At 37.1% G+C, this 18,997-nt stretch overlaps 2 protein-coding genes across 2 annotated transcripts in view; one reads left to right on the top strand and one right to left on the bottom strand.

Moving 5' to 3' along the window:
- The window catches only part of LOC139758080 (alkaline phosphatase-like), a 28,494-nt gene extending 14,915 nt beyond the window's left edge, over positions 1-13,579 (top strand). Inside the window, exons 4-12 of the mRNA XM_071679163.1 lie at positions 292-432; positions 602-794; positions 2,207-2,370; positions 3,953-4,151; positions 5,469-5,605; positions 9,122-9,320; positions 9,773-9,870; positions 12,807-12,924; positions 13,124-13,579. Coding sequence (XP_071535264.1) covers positions 292-432; positions 602-794; positions 2,207-2,370; positions 3,953-4,151; positions 5,469-5,605; positions 9,122-9,320; positions 9,773-9,870; positions 12,807-12,924; positions 13,124-13,248 — 1,374 coding nt within the window. The 3' untranslated portion in view covers positions 13,249-13,579. The remainder of the gene's footprint in view (positions 1-291; positions 433-601; positions 795-2,206; positions 2,371-3,952; positions 4,152-5,468; positions 5,606-9,121; positions 9,321-9,772; positions 9,871-12,806; positions 12,925-13,123) is intronic.
- Positions 1-18,997, bottom strand: part of LOC139758075 (DNA-binding protein SMUBP-2-like) — a 65,400-nt gene that overhangs the window by 32,170 nt on the left and 14,233 nt on the right. The window contains exons 10-11 of the mRNA XM_071679155.1: positions 15,903-16,047; positions 14,174-14,344 (exon numbers count right to left, since the gene is read on the bottom strand). Of these exons, the coding sequence (XP_071535256.1) occupies positions 14,174-14,344; positions 15,903-16,047 (316 nt within the window). The remainder of the gene's footprint in view (positions 1-14,173; positions 14,345-15,902; positions 16,048-18,997) is intronic.

The raw sequence follows: 18,997 nt of genomic DNA, 5'->3' as shown, positions 1-18,997 counted from the left end.
TGCTATCTCAGTACTGCAGAAAATAGTATACAAATATAAAAAATAGTATTACCTATTTTCTGATTGATATCGATTTTTAGGGCTCTCTGAGATGATAAAAGCTTCCTGAAGCTACTCACTGTTTTCTACATGACTGATATCTTCATATCATTATCCTATTTATGTTATTTAGGGTACTGTAATTTTTAATGTGACTGTCATTACCAAAATACCATGTAAAAAGTATTATGAAGGTTCCATTTACAAATTATATCCTAATGAATTTTTACAAATGCTACATTTCTTTTATAGGTAGTGTTCTTCCTTGGGGATGGTATGGGCATAACAACATCAACAGCAGCCAGGATTTATAAGGAACAGAAGCGGAATGGCCATTCAGGAGAGGAGGGTTATCTTGCATGGGAGCGTTTTCCACATACAGCTCTCATTAAAGTATGTTACTATATACATATAATACTGAAGCCACAGTCTTTAAAGACTGATACAATCTTAAGAATGTTTGGAAATTTAAGGAAACCAAAATTTTCATGAATGACGATCTGTATATGTATTGTGAAATTTGCAGTCATTAAATCTCTTAATTCTACTTTTCCTCCCGTAGACATATGCGCTAGACCAACAAATCCCAGACAGTGCAGCAACAGCCACAGCATTCTTCACAGGTTCAAAGGCAAACAAATTTACATTAGGATTGGACAGCTCTGTCTTCCAAGACCAGTGTATGGCATCCCTGAATCCAAGCACATGGCAAACTTCTGTACTGACGTGGGCACAGAAGGCAGGAAAACACACAGGCAAGGACTTTTGTGCTGCATGTGCTCCTATTCTTTTGCCAGGAACAATTTACCTGCTTAATGTAGCTAGTTCTTCATGAAAATAATGCAACACTAACCCTTTTACTGTAGCAGTCCCAATATTCACTGTGAACTGTTAAATGATATTCTCAAATATTCTAAAAAAATATCTCCATAAGTTTGTTATTACAGTCAACTAAAACATAATTTTCTAAATAAACTGGTAAAATTTTTCAACCTGGCAAAACACTGCTATGCACCTTTTAACTTATCCTTCTCTGCTGCCAGGCTTATCAGTTACTCCAAGAGTACTTTTTGGTATTGCTTTTGTCATAAACAAACATGATTACTGTTCTTAGGGTTTTCGTTGCTAACATCTATCATTGTGTAAGGGTGTGACAACTTTAAAAATTATGACACAACATGAGAGCACGGATCTCATACAGGCTTCTTTTACATTACACATACTGACTAGTGTAGGGGAAAAAAATAGCCTGTAATGTCTGGTAACAATGCATGGCATATGAAAGATAGATAATCTGCACAGCATAACTGGAATTAAGAGGATAAATAAAATGGGGAATAAACATGTGAAAAGGTTGCATGGTGTCATGGAGTCAAAAGAAAGGCTTGTGAACAAAAGTTTTTTAGGGTGATGTGGTCATATAGTACACATGGCAAATGAAAGGTTGGCCAAGAAAATATACAGCAGTACAGCAGGATAGGTAGATGGTGGAAGAGTGAAACAGATGTAGTGACAGAACTGATAGGGTTAGGGATACTTTACATGAAGATGCTAGAAGAATGACTAGTGACTGGATGCAAAAGAAGCAATTTTGTGTGAAGATGGCATGCTGGAGACACTAGTCTCACTGATGAATCAACTAAGAAAGAAGGGAGAAAAAGTAAGGACTACTATGAGTAAGGAAGTCCATATTTCTTTTTAACACTTTGGCAAGGGTTGAAGATGTGTAAGAATGAGTTTAGGGGCTGTATGTACCTGATCAACCCAGTGAAATTTAGAACAGAATATTAAAGATATAGATAGATAAATAAGTAGACAGACACTACTTATGTAAATGCAAATCAGTTATATGGGATATATGCCTCAACAAAAGACAGATTTGCTTCTCAAAATCATATGTTACACAATAAATGGTAAGCTAGAAATAATAAACTGGGAGAGAATTAATATGGTAAAGTGGTAACAGATATGCACTGACTAGAAATGGACACACTATGTATCAAAAGTGAGGTGATCTTCATAAAAATGTTCGGGGGAAACTAAGGCAATTTGAACACTAGTATGCAAAATCAATCAGCAAAAGAAGTGAAATTTTACTAGACCAAATGACTAAGTTTTCTAAATGCAATCCAAAGTTTCTTAACTATTCTATTATTCTCCACTGTAGGATTTGTGACAACAACACGAGTGACACATGCCACACCTGCTGCCCTCTATGCCCATATCCCTAACCGTGACTGGGAGTGTGATACAAAACTTGGAAAACCTGGTCATGGATGTAGGGATATTGCTAAACAACTAGTTGAGGATGCTCCAGGAAGAGATATAAATGTGAGTTATTTATAAAAGTCATTAATAACAAACACATGAAGGTTCATCATAGACACAAGACATTTTACAATATCTTTAGAGGTAAGTTATTTCAAAAGTGATAAAAAACAAAATGAGAAATTCTGTAACATTTCTGTTGTAATAGACAGATATGAAGCCATTTTAAAGCTTCCTTGGGCCCTTCAACAAAACAAGGATTATCCACTCTCGTCAAATGAAGAAATTTTAGATCATTATGTACAACTGTTCTTTAAGAACAGTAACCAACTGACTATTAGCAATATGTGTTATGTAGTGATAAAGAGGAATCTCTGTTCTCTGAAAAATACCGCAACTCTCCAAGGCAAAGGTTCCAGTATTAGCATTTCATCGAGGATCTGTACTTATGAGGGTGTATAAATCAAAATGTAACGGCAAAAACACATATCCTTGAAGAACAACTATCTTGAAGTGCCAGTAATCCTTAACTACAGAAAATAACTTAAGCTAGACACTGCATAAGAACTACAGCAAATGAGTGAAAGGATTTTAAAAAATAATTCAAAATGGGTGGTTGGAATATGAGGTCTGAGTGATAAAAACAAAGCCTCTGAAAACTGTGATACAAATGTGGCTGAAAAAAAAAGAAAAAAGAGAGAGACTGAGATGTAAGTGTGATATGGAACAGATAGGAGAAAATATGTCAGCTTTAGGTTACTCTAAGTTTAGACTGAAGATGGGAATGATAAGAGTAAACCTGATAATGTGGTATGCTTCACTTAACAATGAGAAGCAGCAAATGAAGAGAAGCTTCTGGAATGTTTTTCCTGGCTGAAATATGTAACAACACAAAAGGGTAAAATAACTACAACATAAAGAAAAATAACAAGAATGCTACATGTGTAACAGAGAAAGATGGAGTAATACTTATGGAGAAGGGAGGATACTGGTCACAAAATATGACTTGGTAATATGGAAAGCTTATGTAACAGAGCTGGAAAAAGAAGAATATATAGGGTTTACTAAAGAATCAGTATGAAAGATTCATGAAGAAATTATAAGGGGTATATGGACAAGAGCCTTTGAAAATGGTATAGCATCACAAGATGCACAGCAGACAATAGGCAGGTGAAGAAAATATATGGTACTCTGGTTTGGAGAAGAGACAGACCACAAAGGAAATTGAAAAATGGAGGAAATTCTTTTTGAGGGCTTAAGGTATTTTATACAAAGACGAGGAATAATTCTTAATTGTGTGAAATGGAGACATCCTGTATATTTAGGTGGAAATATGCATTGGCACACTGGTCTAACATGACAAATTAGCTTGCTGTTCAAAGTGAAAAGTTACATGGTGTTTATTGTACATTAAATGAAACCCCATATTCACTTCAGCATATCAGACATAAGTTATGTGTGTGAGTGGAATGAAATTAATGTTCTGTAAAGCTCATCCATCTAAGTATAGGGGAATAAAGTTAAAGACAATAGATAGACAGCTATAATTCATCAGAATGACTTAAAAGTGATTTGTGTTTGCTACTTCCCTCAACAAGTAAGTCATAAGTATATGACAGTTCATTCTGCTTGCTTTCATCTTCAGGTAATAATGGGTGGGGGAAGATTTCCAATGGGGGCATCAACTGGAGTTCCAGAGAAAGAAAACTGTCTCAGAGCTGACAGACGTAACCTAACCAATGAATGGCTTCAGAAGAAACAGTCACAAGGATGGAGCGCAAAATATGTGCAAAATACACAGCAACTCCTTGATACTGATACAACAAAAACTGACAACCTGATAGGTAATTATGGATATCTACTCACCATGCCTGATTATAGACATTTACACAAAAATTATAATGGTAAAGATCAACTTCCCTAAGCTTTAACTGATATATTATTACAAAAGAATAATTACCTAAACTAAATGTTCAACCTATATCAGCTAAACTAAATGTTCAACCTATATAATAAAGAACATCAGTAATTTACAATTAAGCATAAATATATACTTTCATATGTCACCACAAGTTTAATAAAAAAGGCAGATTTACAGATGACACTTACCTGGATTACAACAGAATTTTTCCTACTGCTTTGCGTTTACTGTTCAGAATTATATAATATACTCCCATCCTCCAAATTGTGCCAGCTCATTTAATGGCATTTTGTTATGATGTAACTCATTAATCTGGGAATCAAGTGATTTGATGTAAGGATAAAAGTCATTATAACATAATTCTGAATCTGTAATGACCCACTGTATTTTGATGTCTTGGCACTAGGCTGACTTTCTTCTAAGTTTAAGAGACTGCTTTGCACTGTGTTATGCTGTTTCAGCCATGCATAAACTGTAGCACAGAAATTATAAAACATCTAACAAAATATGAAAAAAAAAAAAAAAATGTATCAAGCAGCATGCCAGAGAGTGTGGGAGGGAAGCAGCCAAACCTATCTATATGTACATTGCACAGAATTTAAGATTTGCACTCACACCACACACACATACATACATAAACATATGCAAACAGGATATATAAATTCAAGATGTTTGACAGCAGTAAATGTTCAAGATATGGGGACCATGAATACAAAACTTCCTCCCTGTACAGTACAAACAGGTAATTACACATAGGTAAAATAGGTAATTACAGATATACACATCTGTCAAAAGACAATATGGTATCAAGAAAAGAGGGTTCTAAATAATGAACCTATTACATTTCTTTGAGGGAGTGAACTTATTCCTGAACGAATTTTCATAAATCTGAACCACTTTGGGTACCCTGTGGCACTCTGCTGTTGACATCAGCCCATTGTGAGAAGGCCCCTCTGACATGCATCCTTTTTTTCTTTCACTATGGTAATCTTCTGTCTTTTGAAGGTGTGTTACCCATATTCCTGCCTGATGATCCAGCCTCTAAATCAGCCTCCCATATGGTGTAGTTTTAGTGCTTTCTGACAGTCCAGATACAAACAATCCTCATATCTGCCTATCAAACTTTTAAGGGCAATCATCTAAAAACTGCGTAAACCATTGCAATGTGTGAATATCTGTTTAAAAATCCCTTACAACATTACCAGTTACTAACAATTATAATGCCCAACTTTTTTTTCAGGACTGTTCTCAGATACTCACTTGGACTTTGAAACAGATCGCGACCTGGAGCCCTTAGGTCAGCCTAGTTTAGCCAACATGACGTCAGTGGCAATCAAGATACTCTCCAAAAACAAGCAAAAGGGGTTCTTCCTAATGGTAATTTATTAGTTCTCATCACTTCCAATCAAATTTAAGAATACTTAAACTCCCTTTTCACATCAGAAGGCAGAAAGTAAAGCCGTACCACACCGGAACTGAATGAAAGCAACTAGTTACTGTTTGTAGATGATGCTGCTCACTTTCCTAGATCAGAGGGGAAGGAAGAATAGCAGAATGGTAAGATGTTTCAGTTATAAGTGTGTACGAGAATGATGAAAGTAAACATAAGAAAAGTAAGATTCTACAGTAGAAATACATCTCATTACTACTATTATTAGTATTATTATCACAGAGCTCCAGGATGTCTTCCACTGAAGGGGCTCCAGCAGCTTCAAGGCTGTGCTACTTCTGATAGTAGGGAAATGATGGATTTCTTTGACTGAAAAGTTCCACAATGAGACAATGATACAGCATTACTTGCAGCATAATTACAAGCAGACAGAGTCCAGTGACACCATTTTAGTAAAATGTCTGCTTAAATGGGGGAAAACTGGAAAGTGTGAAGTTAAGGTGGTTATAAGTAATGTTCAATGAGGAAAATAATGAAAGAGTAAAAAAAAAAATTGCTCTGAGGCAGTGTCCCTAAAATGTGAAAGATTTTCTAATAGTCTCTATTGTTCATTTCATTCCCACCTTTGGCTGATCACAGGCTGCCATAGAGGTGATGTCTTTAACCAAGTCACTCCCAGCTGTTTGACACTTCAGAATTCACAGATCCTGGACTTCATACCCAATAGTGGTCACAGATGGTCACGAGAAAGATTTTTTGAGGAAAAAATAGTTTAAGATATACTGGGAAAAAGATTAATCTTTATCCAATTATTCTAATCAAAGAGAGTGCATCTGTACTAACTGTCCCGAGTATAAAATTGGAGATATTTATATTTATATATCATACTTTATCGCTGTCTCCCGCCTTAGCGAGGTAGCGCAAGGAAACAGACAAAAGAATGGCCCAACCCACCCACATACACATGTATATATATACACATCCACACACGCACATATACATCTCAACATACACATATATATACACACACAGACATATACATATATATACACATGTACATAATTCATACTATCTGCCCTTATTCATTCCTGTCGCCACCCTGCCACACATGAAATAACAACCACCTCCCCCCGCATGATACATACTAAATATACGTAGGCAGTAGCATGTTGGCTCTTTTGGCAGAGATATTAACCTGAGTTACCACTAGTAAAGAAAGAATCCAGTTGTAAGCAACTTTCCCTAAAGACATTTCTATTAACAGTTAAATTTTGAAAGGGCACCTGCCCAGACATTGCATGCTCCTTGGATATAAGAGGCTTGGCAGAAAAGTGAGTCATCCACAAGATAGAATGAATTGCAATGGCATGGGATAAAGTTAACACGAATGATGCGGCATAATAAGGTTGACGTGCTCTCAATAGACTGAACCAAAGCATGTGAATGTCCAAGGTAAACATGGAAAGCTCTATGTGGCCTGGCTGTCAATAGGGAGCAGTGGTTTCAATGCATTACACATGACAGATAGAGAACGGATGTGACCAAAAGTGGCCTTTCTACATCTGTTCCTGGCACTAACTTGCTAGAGCAGGAAATGGCAACATGGGAAACAAAGATAAAAATATATATATTCTTTTCTTTCTTTCAAACTATTCGCCATTTCCCGCATTAGCGAGGTAGCGTTAAGAACAGAGGAGTGGGCCTTTGAGCGAATACCCTCACCTGGCCCAATTCTCAGTTCCTTCTTTTGGAAAATTAAAAAAAAAAAAAAAACGAGAGGGGAGGATTTCCAGCCCCCTGCTCCCTCCCCTTTTAGTCGCCTTCTAAGACACGCAGGGAATACGTGGGAAGTATTCTTTCTCCCCTATCCCCAACGATAATATATATATATATATATATATATATATATATATATATATATTTTTTTTTTTTTTTTTTTTTTTTTTGCTTTGTCGCTGTCTCCCGCGTTTGTGAGGTAGCGCAAGGAAACAGACGAAAGAAATATATATATATATATATATATATTCTATTTGGAGCGGGGGGCTGGAAATCCTCCCCTCTCATTATTTTTTTTAATTTTCCAAAAGAAGGAACAGAGAAGGGGGCCAGATGAGGATATTCCCTCAAAGGCCCAGTTCTCTGACCTCGCTAACGCAGGAAATGGCGAATAGTTTGAAAGAAAGATATTTTATTTATTTATTTTGCTTTGTCGCTGTCTCCCTGTGTTTGCGAGGTAGCGCATATATATATATTTTCTTTTCTTTCTTTTAAACTATTCGCCATTTCCCGCGTTAGCGAGGTAGCATTAAGAACAGAGGACTGGGCCTTTGAGGGAATACCCTCACCTGGCCCAATTCTCTGTTCCTTCTTTTGGAAAAAAAAAAAAAAAAAAAAAATGAGAGGGGAGGATTTCCAGCCCCCCGCTCCCTCCCCTTTTAGTCGCCTTCTACGACACGCAGGGAATACGTGGGAAGTATTCTTAATCCCCTATCCCCAGGGATATATATATATATATATATATGGGGATAGGGGAGAAAGAATACTTCCCACGTATTCCCTGCGTGTCGTAGAAGGCGACTAAAAGGGGAGGGAGCGGGTGGCTGGAAATCCTCCCCCTCTCATTTTTCTTTTTTTTTTAATTTTCCAAAAGGAGGAACAGAGAAGGGGGCCAGGTGAGGATATTCCCTCAAAGGCCCAGTCCTCTGTTCTTAACGCTACCTCGCTGATGCGGGAAATGGCGAATAGTATGAAAGAAAGATATATATATATATATATATATATATATATATATATATATATATATATATATATATATTTTTTTTTTTTTTTTTCAAACTATTCGCCATTTCCCGCGTTAGTGAGGTAGCGTTAAGAACAGAGAACTGGGCCACTGAGGGAATATCCTCACCTGGCCCCCTTCTCTGTTCCTTCTTTTGGAAAATTAAAAAAAATTGAGAGGGGAGGATTTCCAGCCCCCCGCTCCCTCCCCTTTGAGTCGCTTTCTACGACACGCAGGGAATACGTGGGAAGTATTCTTTTTTTTCTTTTTTTTCTTTTTTTTCTTTTTTTTTTTCCCCCAAAAGAAGGAACAGAGAAGGGGGCCAGGTGAGGGTATTCCCTCAAAGGCCCAGTCCTCTGTTCTTAACGCTACCTCGCTATCGCGGGAAATGGCGAATAGTATGAAAAAAAAAAAAAATATATATATATATATATATACATATATATATATATATATATATATATATATATATATATATATATATATATATATATTAATTTCAGTCATACTTATTTGAAGATTAGCTTAATTTTTCATACCCCTAATAATTATAAGATCTCCCTCAAACTTTTTTTTTACAGTATGTTCATAAATCTTATGAGGAATATTTTGAAAAATAAAAATATCCAAAATATATCTTAAATATCCAAATGGTGTTGCAAGTCCCACACAAATGATATCAAGCCAAATTTATAATTTTCAAATTTATTACTATTAATGACAGGTGGAGGGTGGCAGAATTGATCATGCCATGCATAACACAGAACCACTTCGTGCTTTAGAAGAAGTGCTTGCTTTTGAAGATGCTCTCACTACTGCTCTATCAATTTTAGATCTGAGTGAAACCCTTCTCATTGTTACAGCTGATCACTCACATGTCATGACCATCAATGGGTATGCCAACAGGGGAAACAATATTTTAGGTAAGTATCATAATCATGACCACCTAAAACATTTCACAATTTACTTGTTGCTTGAAGAATGACAATCTATATTTCTTAAAATCCACACATATGAAATGTGCACATCATGAACAACCAAACATTTAATATCTATGTAAATTTAGTATAAGAATGGTATGAGAAATAAGTAAACTGGGGAAATTTGTGCAACACCTAAATGTAATGTAATACTCAATCTGGACAACAATAGATACAGTAATGACAACAAAGCTTGGGGGAAAAAATATCTATATTCAATATTGCTGAAGCTGCCACAACAAAAAGCTGTCACACAAATCCCATATTCATTATATCTAATGAAAATGATACAAATAAAACACTTCATCACTTATTATTTGAGCAAATATTTCCATGTCTTTCATAAGCAATGATTTCCAAATTGTAAGCTTCTTTATAAAGACATTACTTTACAGGAATAGGTAACAGTCCATCTGATATTGATAGCCTCCCTTACACAACTCTAATGTTCACCAATGGAATTGCTTACGATCACTACTGGAATGGAACTCAGGTATGACCTGAAGAAACGTGTCTTTTCTAATCGCCTTGTTTATTATAAGATTTTTTTTTTTTAATTACTGGCCAATTTTAGCTTCTAGAAACACACTGCAGTAAGAAAAATTCTTCACTCAACATATTCACAAATTAAAAATTTTGTATTTATGAAAAGCAGAAAAAATCAAAGATGGAAGATAGAACTATCAAGGTTGAATTAGTCAAATGGTTAAGAGATGAAAATCTATTGAGCTCTGTAAAAGTAATGAAAGTTAAATTCATGTTATCAAATCTTTCACAGATTGTTTGTTAATACATATATATACCTTCTCGTACTCTACAGGAAGGGGGTTTGACACTTATGGAGTCCTACTGCTTGAACATTCCCTACACTCATACTATATAAAATTTATACATGCTACCTGCTTGAACCATGTCTTCAGTCATTTTGTTTCATTCATCCACTACTCGTTATTCAATGTATAAAAGCACTTTCTTCTACCTTTCTTAACAAGTTTATTACTTCATTTCATATAAGTCCTCTCATTTTTCTATCCCTACATCTCTCAAAGAACTGTTCTCTGTCTGCATCTTGTCTGTTTTATAAACTTAACAGAAGGGATCTGTTACCCCTTCCTTACACTGACCCTATATGCTCTGCAACTTTTAAAACTTTTCATTAACTGGACTATAAATTCTCCTAAGTGCTGGGTTTCTAGCAGTGCATTTCATTGCTTCTACAGCTTTGCTCAATCCCCTGCAGTCCCATGTTACAATACCCCAGGATTCCTATTTGTACCATACGGGAAGGGTGTTTTACATTTGTGGAGCCCCACATCTTGAACATTCTCTCCTATAAAACAACTTCTGGCTGATTCATGTGAGAAACTGCAGAAGCTGGTGACTGAGTTTGGTAAAGTGTGTGAAAGAAGAAAGTTAAGAGTGAATGTGAATAAGAGCAAGGTAATTAGGTACAGTAGGGTTGAGGGTCGAGTCAATTGGGAGGTAAGTTTGAATGGAGAAAAACTGGAGGAAGTAAAGTGTTTTAGATATCTGGGAGTGGATCTGGCAGCGGATGGAACCATGGAAGCGGAAGTGGATCATAGGGTGGGGGAGGGGGCGAAAATCCTGGGAGCCTTGAAGAATGTGTGGAAGTCAAGAACATTATCTCGGAAAGCAAAAATGGGTATGTTTGAAGGAATAGTGGTTCCAATAATGTTGTATGGGTGTGAGGCGTGGGCTATGGATAGAGTTGTGCGCAGGAGGATGGATGTACTGGAAATGAGATGTTTGAGGACAATGTGTGGTGTGAGGTGGTTTGATCAAGTAAGTAACGTAAGGGTAAGAGAGATGTGTGGAAATAAAAAGAGCGTGGTTGAGAGAGCAGAAGAGGGTGTTTTGAAATGGTTTGGCACATGGAGAGAATGAGTGAGGAAAGATTGACCAAGAGGATATATGTGTTGGAGGTGGAGGGAACGAGGAGAAGTGGGAGACCAAATTGGAGGTGGAAAGATTGTGTGATCGGGGCCTGAACATGCAGGAGGGTGAAAGGAGGGCAAGGAATAGAGTGAATTGGATCGATGTGGTATACCGGGGTTGACGTGCTGTCAGTGGATTGAATCAGGGCATGTGAAGTGTCTGGGGTAAACCATGGAAAGCTGTGTAGGTATGTATATTTGCGTGTATGGACGTATGTATATACATGTGTATGGGGATGGGTTGGGCCATTTCTTTCATCTGTTTCCTTGCGCTACCTCGCAAACGCGGGAGACAGCGGGGAAAAAAAAAAAAAAACTTCTTAAATCTATGAATGCTGACTGCGTTAACCAAATCTTCAGTCATTTTATTCTATTCACCCACCACTCTTGTACAATAAAAGTACTTCTTTACATTTTTTTTAACAAGTTTCTTGCCAAATTTAATGCTATGCCCATTTGGTTGTCTTATCCCCTATTTGTTTGTTACTGACAGGTATAACATTACTAAGAGTCTCCAAAAGTGTGCAGTGTGTTGTTATCACATTTAAAAATAAACACATGTGTGAGATATGCAAACTAAGCATGCTGGTTGTCAAGTGCCAAGGAAAAACATAATCTGTAATATCAGCAACAACAATACAGCTAGCACATCATTACTGAATGTGCAACCTTTCAATGTCTGTACAGCACCTAACAAGGTAAAAAATATACATGAAAATAGCTTCTGTAGTTTTAGAAGACATTTACAGCTGGCATGGAAATCATGCTTTATTCTTCTCTTCTAACTAGGTACTCCAAGTATGCAAAGAGCACAGTACTGCTCACACATCTGGGACAGCTCCACCTCCATGTACTTACTGGATAGACTGAAGTCTAAAATAATATACCTTATCAACTCATCCAATTTGACCTAGACACTTGACACATTATTCCTAAGCTACACTGCTATTTCTCTCTCCCCCTTCTAAATATGAATTACTTTTGATTTCTACCCAAACAATTAGCTGCTTGTATGCCTCAGCCATTAGCTATACTACAGAGCATTCTTTAAGTTACATCATCACATGATCATCGTGTGGTTGAAAGAACCTCAAATAAAGGCAGCTGTGATGTCTGTTTCTTTTCTTCTATTCCTAAGCTTTGGAACTAATTACCTTCTTGTGTCTTTCCTAACAACTACATGTCTTTCTATATATGGCAAGGCTTCCTTCCACCTCTTCAAAGCCTCTAACACTATTCTTCCTTTTTTCTCTAACTTCTGCACTGTTTTTTCAGTCATAGCCTGATTTCAGAAAGGACTTCTTTCCATGAATAATGCCTTTTCTATTAAAAGTTTGAGTCAACCTTGGATGTCATTTCTTTTAGTCTATATTTTCCCCTCATGCATAATATCAATGCTAATTAAGTACAGATACAGAATTCCCCTACAATCTAATGTCAAAGATATATTAATCTATTTCTATTCAACATTCAGGTAACAAGACCAGATGTAAGAAAGAAAAGAATTACTGAACCTGGTTACAAATCTTTATCAGCCGTCCCTCTGAAATACGAGACCCATGGTGGAGAAGATGTTGCAACCTATGCTATTGGTAATTACTTAATTTAGATCCACTAAGAAATTCTAATGTAAAACAATGAGATGAAGAATATCATAAGTAACATTACAAAGACATAAGGATATATCTAGTTCAGTGCCTTACTATATCCCAAATAAAATATTTCATGAATTAATGAACAAACAAATGTCTCTAATACATAAATAATCAAACTGTTGCTTTCCATTCACAGGTCCAATGTCTCATATGTTTCACAGAATGCACGAACAGAGTTATGTAGCCCATGTGATAGCATTTGCTACCTGCATTGGACCCTATGAAGAAAACTGTGCAAGACCAAAATCCACCCTCCTGTGATTACTCCTATGAATAAAAAGATTTTGTAAGATCCCAAAAGTGGAGCCTTATGATAATAAAATGCAGAAATTTCCTGTAATATGCACAGAGCACTGACCTGCTCATCATACTATACTTGTCAAATAAGCATCATCCAATGTTTATCTACAGAAAAAACTGAAATATCTTTATCGTACCTCCACACTTATCTTCAACTTATGGTATAATCATCACAGATGAGTAAGTAATCCATAATTCTGGGCTCTCACACATTCTACACTTTAATTCTCCCCATTCACAAAAGCTCTCAGTGTATGTAATTTTTTCATTTATTCATCGTTAGCTCCCCCACTTTTTCGATATTCATAATACTGGATTACAACAACACAAATTACTTTCTAGTTTAGCTCTAAGAACCGGAGAAGAATTATTCTACTACCCTTGATGTCAGTGTGTGTGCACAGCTTAGTTAAGTATTCTGTCAGGGTTCATTTCGAAGCCATTCTCATAAGTATAGTCAGTTTACTTCATATGTGATGTTAGAAGAAAAAAGTGTTATTACCAAATCCTGGTTACATACCTGATATGATGGCTGGAAATGAAACTGAAGGCATAAAAAGCCAGGTCAAGCATATCCAAACAATGCCAGTGAGCAAGTGTTAACTAATGAATAAATTCGAAGGTTATTTGACCACGTGACTTAAGAGACTTAAGTGGTTGCTAAGTGGTCAAGGCCAAATTTTGCCTCCATGCCATGACTTAACAGACTTGAGTGGGTTGCTGTATGGTCAACAACCCTTGTAAATAAGCATCTGCCATCAGTATATGGTTATACCTCATTATGGGGGTTATAACAGGGCCTTAATCACTTACCAAGCAAGTGCTGTCTCTGATTCTCAGGTGGCTCTGTTTGCAGGTGAGAACTAATACTGCAGCTACAACCTACCTGTATCTTCATTTGAGTTGACACCTTTCATTTGGCTAAGGAGGTGATCAGACACGGACGGATGAGCAACTAGCTGGTTCTGATACATGGCTACAGAAGCCCACTGCATGATGAGAGTGTTCATGCGGTACTGAACTTTCAGCATCCTCACAACTTCCCCCCCACACTGATCTGCAAAAAATTAAAGACCATGAATATCTTGCAAGTACAAAGGGAAAGGGGATAAAGGTATAAGTTTGTTGAGTATTCCTGGGAAAGTATATGGGAGGGTCAAGGCATATACAAAGCATCAGATTGGGGAAGAGCAGTGTGGTTTCAGAAGTGGTAGAGGATGTGTGGATCAGGTGTTTGCTTTGAAGAATGTATGTGAGAAATACTTTGAAAAACAGATGGATCTGTATGTAGGATTTATGGATCTGGAGAAGGCATATAATACAGTTGATAGAGATGCTCTGTGGAAGGTATTAAGAGTATATGGTGAGGGAGGCAAGTTGCTAGAAGCAGTGAAAAGTTTTTATCAAGGATGTAAGGCATGTGTACGAGTAGGAAGAGAGGAAAGTGATTGGTTCCCAGTGAATGTCAGTTTACGGCAGGGGTGCATGATGTCTCCATGGTTATTTAATTTGTTTATGGATGGGGTGATTAGGGAGGTGAATGCAAGAAATTTGGAGAGAGAGGCAAGTAGGATGAGAGGGCTTGGGAAGTGAGTCAGTTGTTGTTTGCTGATGATACAGTGCTGGTGGCTGATTCAGGTAATCAGCTGAGAAACTGCAGAAGTTGGTGACTGAGTTTGGTAAAGTGTGTGAAAAAAGAAAGCTGAGAGTAAATGTGAATAAGAGCAAGGTTATTAGGTTCAGCAGGGTTGAAGAACAAGTTGATTGGGAGGTAAGTTTGAATGGAGAAAAGCTGAAGGAAGTGAAGTGTTTTAGATATCTGGGAGTGGATTTAGCAGCGGATGGAACCACTTCCTACATTAGTGAAGTAGCATTAAGAACAGAAGACTGAGCCTTAGAGGGAATATCATCACTTAGCCCCCTTCTCTGTTCCTTCTTTTGGAAAATCAAATAGCATTAATGGGATGGCCTTGATTAGGGCCTCAGCTGCCCATGCCATCTCAGCAGGAAAAAAAACAAGATAGCATAAAACAACATTTAATATGAAGGTGCTTTTATGAGCCACTGGCTGGGATGGTTCATATCAGATGTCAGTCTTGAGATCAATACGTATCTAAGTGCTGGAAATTTCATCTAACCTTCAGCCTTAGGGAATACTGAAAACTAACTCCTGCTTCATATAGTTATTCCAGCACACCAGACTTGATCTAATATGCATCAAAACACAGATATGGGTGATCTAATTTGACAGAGCACCGAGTCATATGACTTAGCTTGGTGGACCACAAAAGTATGCAGAAGCTTCTGATACACCTAGATGGTTGACTTTTAAGAGGACATTTTAGCCAACTGAGCTTATATATGAGGCCTGGAGGCTTGTTTACTGGGGAAACAGGAAATAACTAACCAAATAACAGACAATAAATAAAAAAAAAAGCTTCTAAATATCAGTAAGTTCACCCTAATCTTTAAAAGAATTTTCTTCTTTTTCTTTCATACCCCATGTTAGCAGGGAAACATACAAAATATTTTAAATATATTAAAACTGATAAAACTCCTGACTTTAAATAAGCATAATCATGAAAAATATTTAAGTGATGGATTTCAACACATACCTATAACTCTCTCCATAAGTGACTGTTCAAGACCATTTGCTGCAGCCTCAGCTGATATAATGGTTGGAGGCAGCTGACAATGGTCACCCGCAATTATTAGCTTAGGTGCACGGACAATTGAGAGGTAGCACGCAGCCTCTATTGCCTAGAAAAACAATCATTGTTACTTTTAGTATGCTGTTGAAATAGTTCTCCATCAATAACTTAAAAAAAAAGTGGGAAAACTTAACTGAAGTGGTCTGTCTATTCTTATCCCAACCTTTAACTTTTTTATTGTTTATCCCTATGCTACAGGGAGAAAAGACATAGATGGGGCACATTACCATTATCATGTGAGTAAATATTTTCACTTACTGTAAGTGATATGTGTTAGGTAAAAACATAACCAGTGGGTGTAAAAAGAAATACAATAAGAGAAATGAAAACAGTGAAAGAAAAAGATCACACCTGAGACCAGGAAAACAATACTGAAAATGAAATGAAGTATGGCTGCTGGACTGAATCTAAAAACATGAGGGATCCTGAAGGAATGGAAGAGGTGTTACAAAACAAGGGTTTTCAGAGTATAATGCAGAATGTGACACCACACATGAACAGCAGCATAACAAGGGAAAGGAGGGATGCAGTAACTGTATCTGTATGAATTAGAACCTGCAGAGGATCACTGTCATAATGACGAGAGATATTGGCTACTGAGTGGATGTAAAGTGTTTGGCCAGGTGATGATAGGGGAATGAGAAAATCAGTTGTAAGGAATCAGAGACTTCTACCAGTAACTGAACAATGAATGAAGGCGAGACCCCATGCCCACGATTTGTTTTGGTGACAGACAGCAGAGACCCTGTAAAACTGAAATTCAACAACTGAAAGAATGGTCACCTCATCCACAATGACTATCAAATGGACATATCCCAATCATAAGCAGACCTGAATCAAATCCACAAGTCTAACAACAGACACTGGCTTGGCTGGCTAATATTTAATACCATCCCTTAGGCAGTAGCACATCCAGCTGCAAATACTCAAATTTTTAGTTGATTGTGTCTATCCAGGAGACAAAAATTGGAAACCACATGTTCATACTCTTAATGTTTAATGCAATAAGCCTACACTCTGACCAAGATTCAAAATTTTGATTGCTTAGTCAAAATGGTGACAATTGGTATAACATGTCTAAAGCAAAAAATACATGTCTTTTTGCTTACTGCTGTCTGATTTTCTAAATCTATTTTCAGACAATTCTGATTTGAAAGCAGAATTCTATATCAACATAAATCTTTAATGAAGGTAAGGAATCATTTACTAGATCTCTCAAACCAGAACCTGCATTCTGAGTCAATGTGCAACCTGGCAATGGGAGTGATGAGTTAGGTCATGACAAGCACTACATATGCTGGATCTATTATCTCATATACAGTCTGAACCAGAGATAATACAGTCTGAACCAATCACCAAAACTATATATTGTAATACAACACTAATCTGAGCTATCACTCTTCTAACCCAGCAAACTACAAGAGTACACCATGGAACACTTGTGCTGCCTGCAGTGCAGCAAACTAAGTGAGGCTGACATAATAAGGGAAGAAATATTGTCTGGAAACTACCAAAAATATCTGTATAAGTTCCATGACCAAAGATGGAATATTCTTCAAAGTTAAGTTCCAAGTTAAACCTTTTTATAAGAAGCAGGAACTAGATCTTACTTCATGTTAAGTTTTCCATAGAATGGCCTCATTTAAGTGGGTAATACTCACAGACATGGTTACAGCCATGAGTTTCTGGCTATCATCAAACCTCTAAGCCCTTCTAATTCAACATCTTGTGCCAATACTCCTTTTTGCAATGGCAAAATGTTTACACTTGCTTTTCACTTTGTTGATTTAATCCACAGCAATGGTTTATTTCTTTTTTCAACTTAAAGTTGACTACCAGCAGGGGGATATGAATTGAAACATATCTTACTGGTGGGTGGGAAATGAAATGAAACACAATTTGCTTGTGGGTGGGACAGAAATAAAAAAAAATCATATGGCTGTGACGTCATCATAAATGCATGATGATTATGAAACTTAGAGTTATTTTGAAATATCTTATCATTAACCTTTTCAGAGTCCTACATATGTATGGGATATGTGCTGATGTTTCCTGCCCTGTTTCATACATCCTGAAGTGGCCTTGAGCCATACAGTGATACCATATGACATAAGCAGTAATAACTCCCTCTCAGAAATTTGAAAGCTGCTAGATAGAAAACAAATATAAATGAGCTGTTGCATGGGAAGAAATAACAAGCAGTTTTCAAGAAAAGTATTGATACACAGGTATCTGTTAAAGATGATGATCATGAAGTCCTATTTGAGTCCCACAATAACAATAACCAGTAAGTGGCAAATCATAACCAGGTAAACATACTATGATACCACTAAAGATATTTAAAGGGGCAGTGAGTCACAGGGTGGGGGAGGTGCGAAGGTTCTGGGAGTGGTGAAGAATGGGTGAAAGGCAAGAAAGTTATCTCAGAGAGCAAAAAAGGGTATGTTTGAAGGAATAGTGGTTTCATCAATGTTACATGGTCATGAGGCATGGGCTATAGATAGGATTGTGCGGAGGAAGGTGGATGTGTTGGAAATGAAATGTTTGAGAACATTATGTGGTGTGAGATGGTTTGATCAAGTAAGTAATGAAAAGGCGAGAGAGATGTGTGGTAATAAAAAGAGTGTGGTTGAGAGAGCAGAAGAGGGTGTATTGAAATGGTTTGGTCACATGGAGAGAATGAATGAGGAAAGATTGACAAAGAGGATATATGTGTCAGAGGTAGAAGGAACATAGAGAAGCGGGACACCAAATAGGAGGTTGAAGGATGGAGTGAAAAAGATTTTGAGCAATTGGGGCCTGAACATACAGGAGGGTGAAAGGTGTGCAAAGAATAAAGTGAATTGAAACGATGTGGTATACCGGGGTTGATGTGCTGTCAATGGATTAAACCAGGGCATGCGAAGCATCTGGGGTAAACCATGGAAAGTTTTGTGGGGCCTGGATGTGGAAAGGGAGCTGTGGTTTCAGTGCACTGCCATCAAATGATTAAACACCCA

This window comes from Panulirus ornatus, chromosome 29 (genome assembly GCF_036320965.1).
Source record: "Panulirus ornatus isolate Po-2019 chromosome 29, ASM3632096v1, whole genome shotgun sequence".
NCBI classification, from domain to species: Eukaryota; Metazoa; Arthropoda; class Malacostraca; order Decapoda; family Palinuridae; genus Panulirus; species Panulirus ornatus.
Note: the sequence above shows the minus strand (reverse complement) of the source record. Positions and strands in the feature narration are given on the sequence as shown.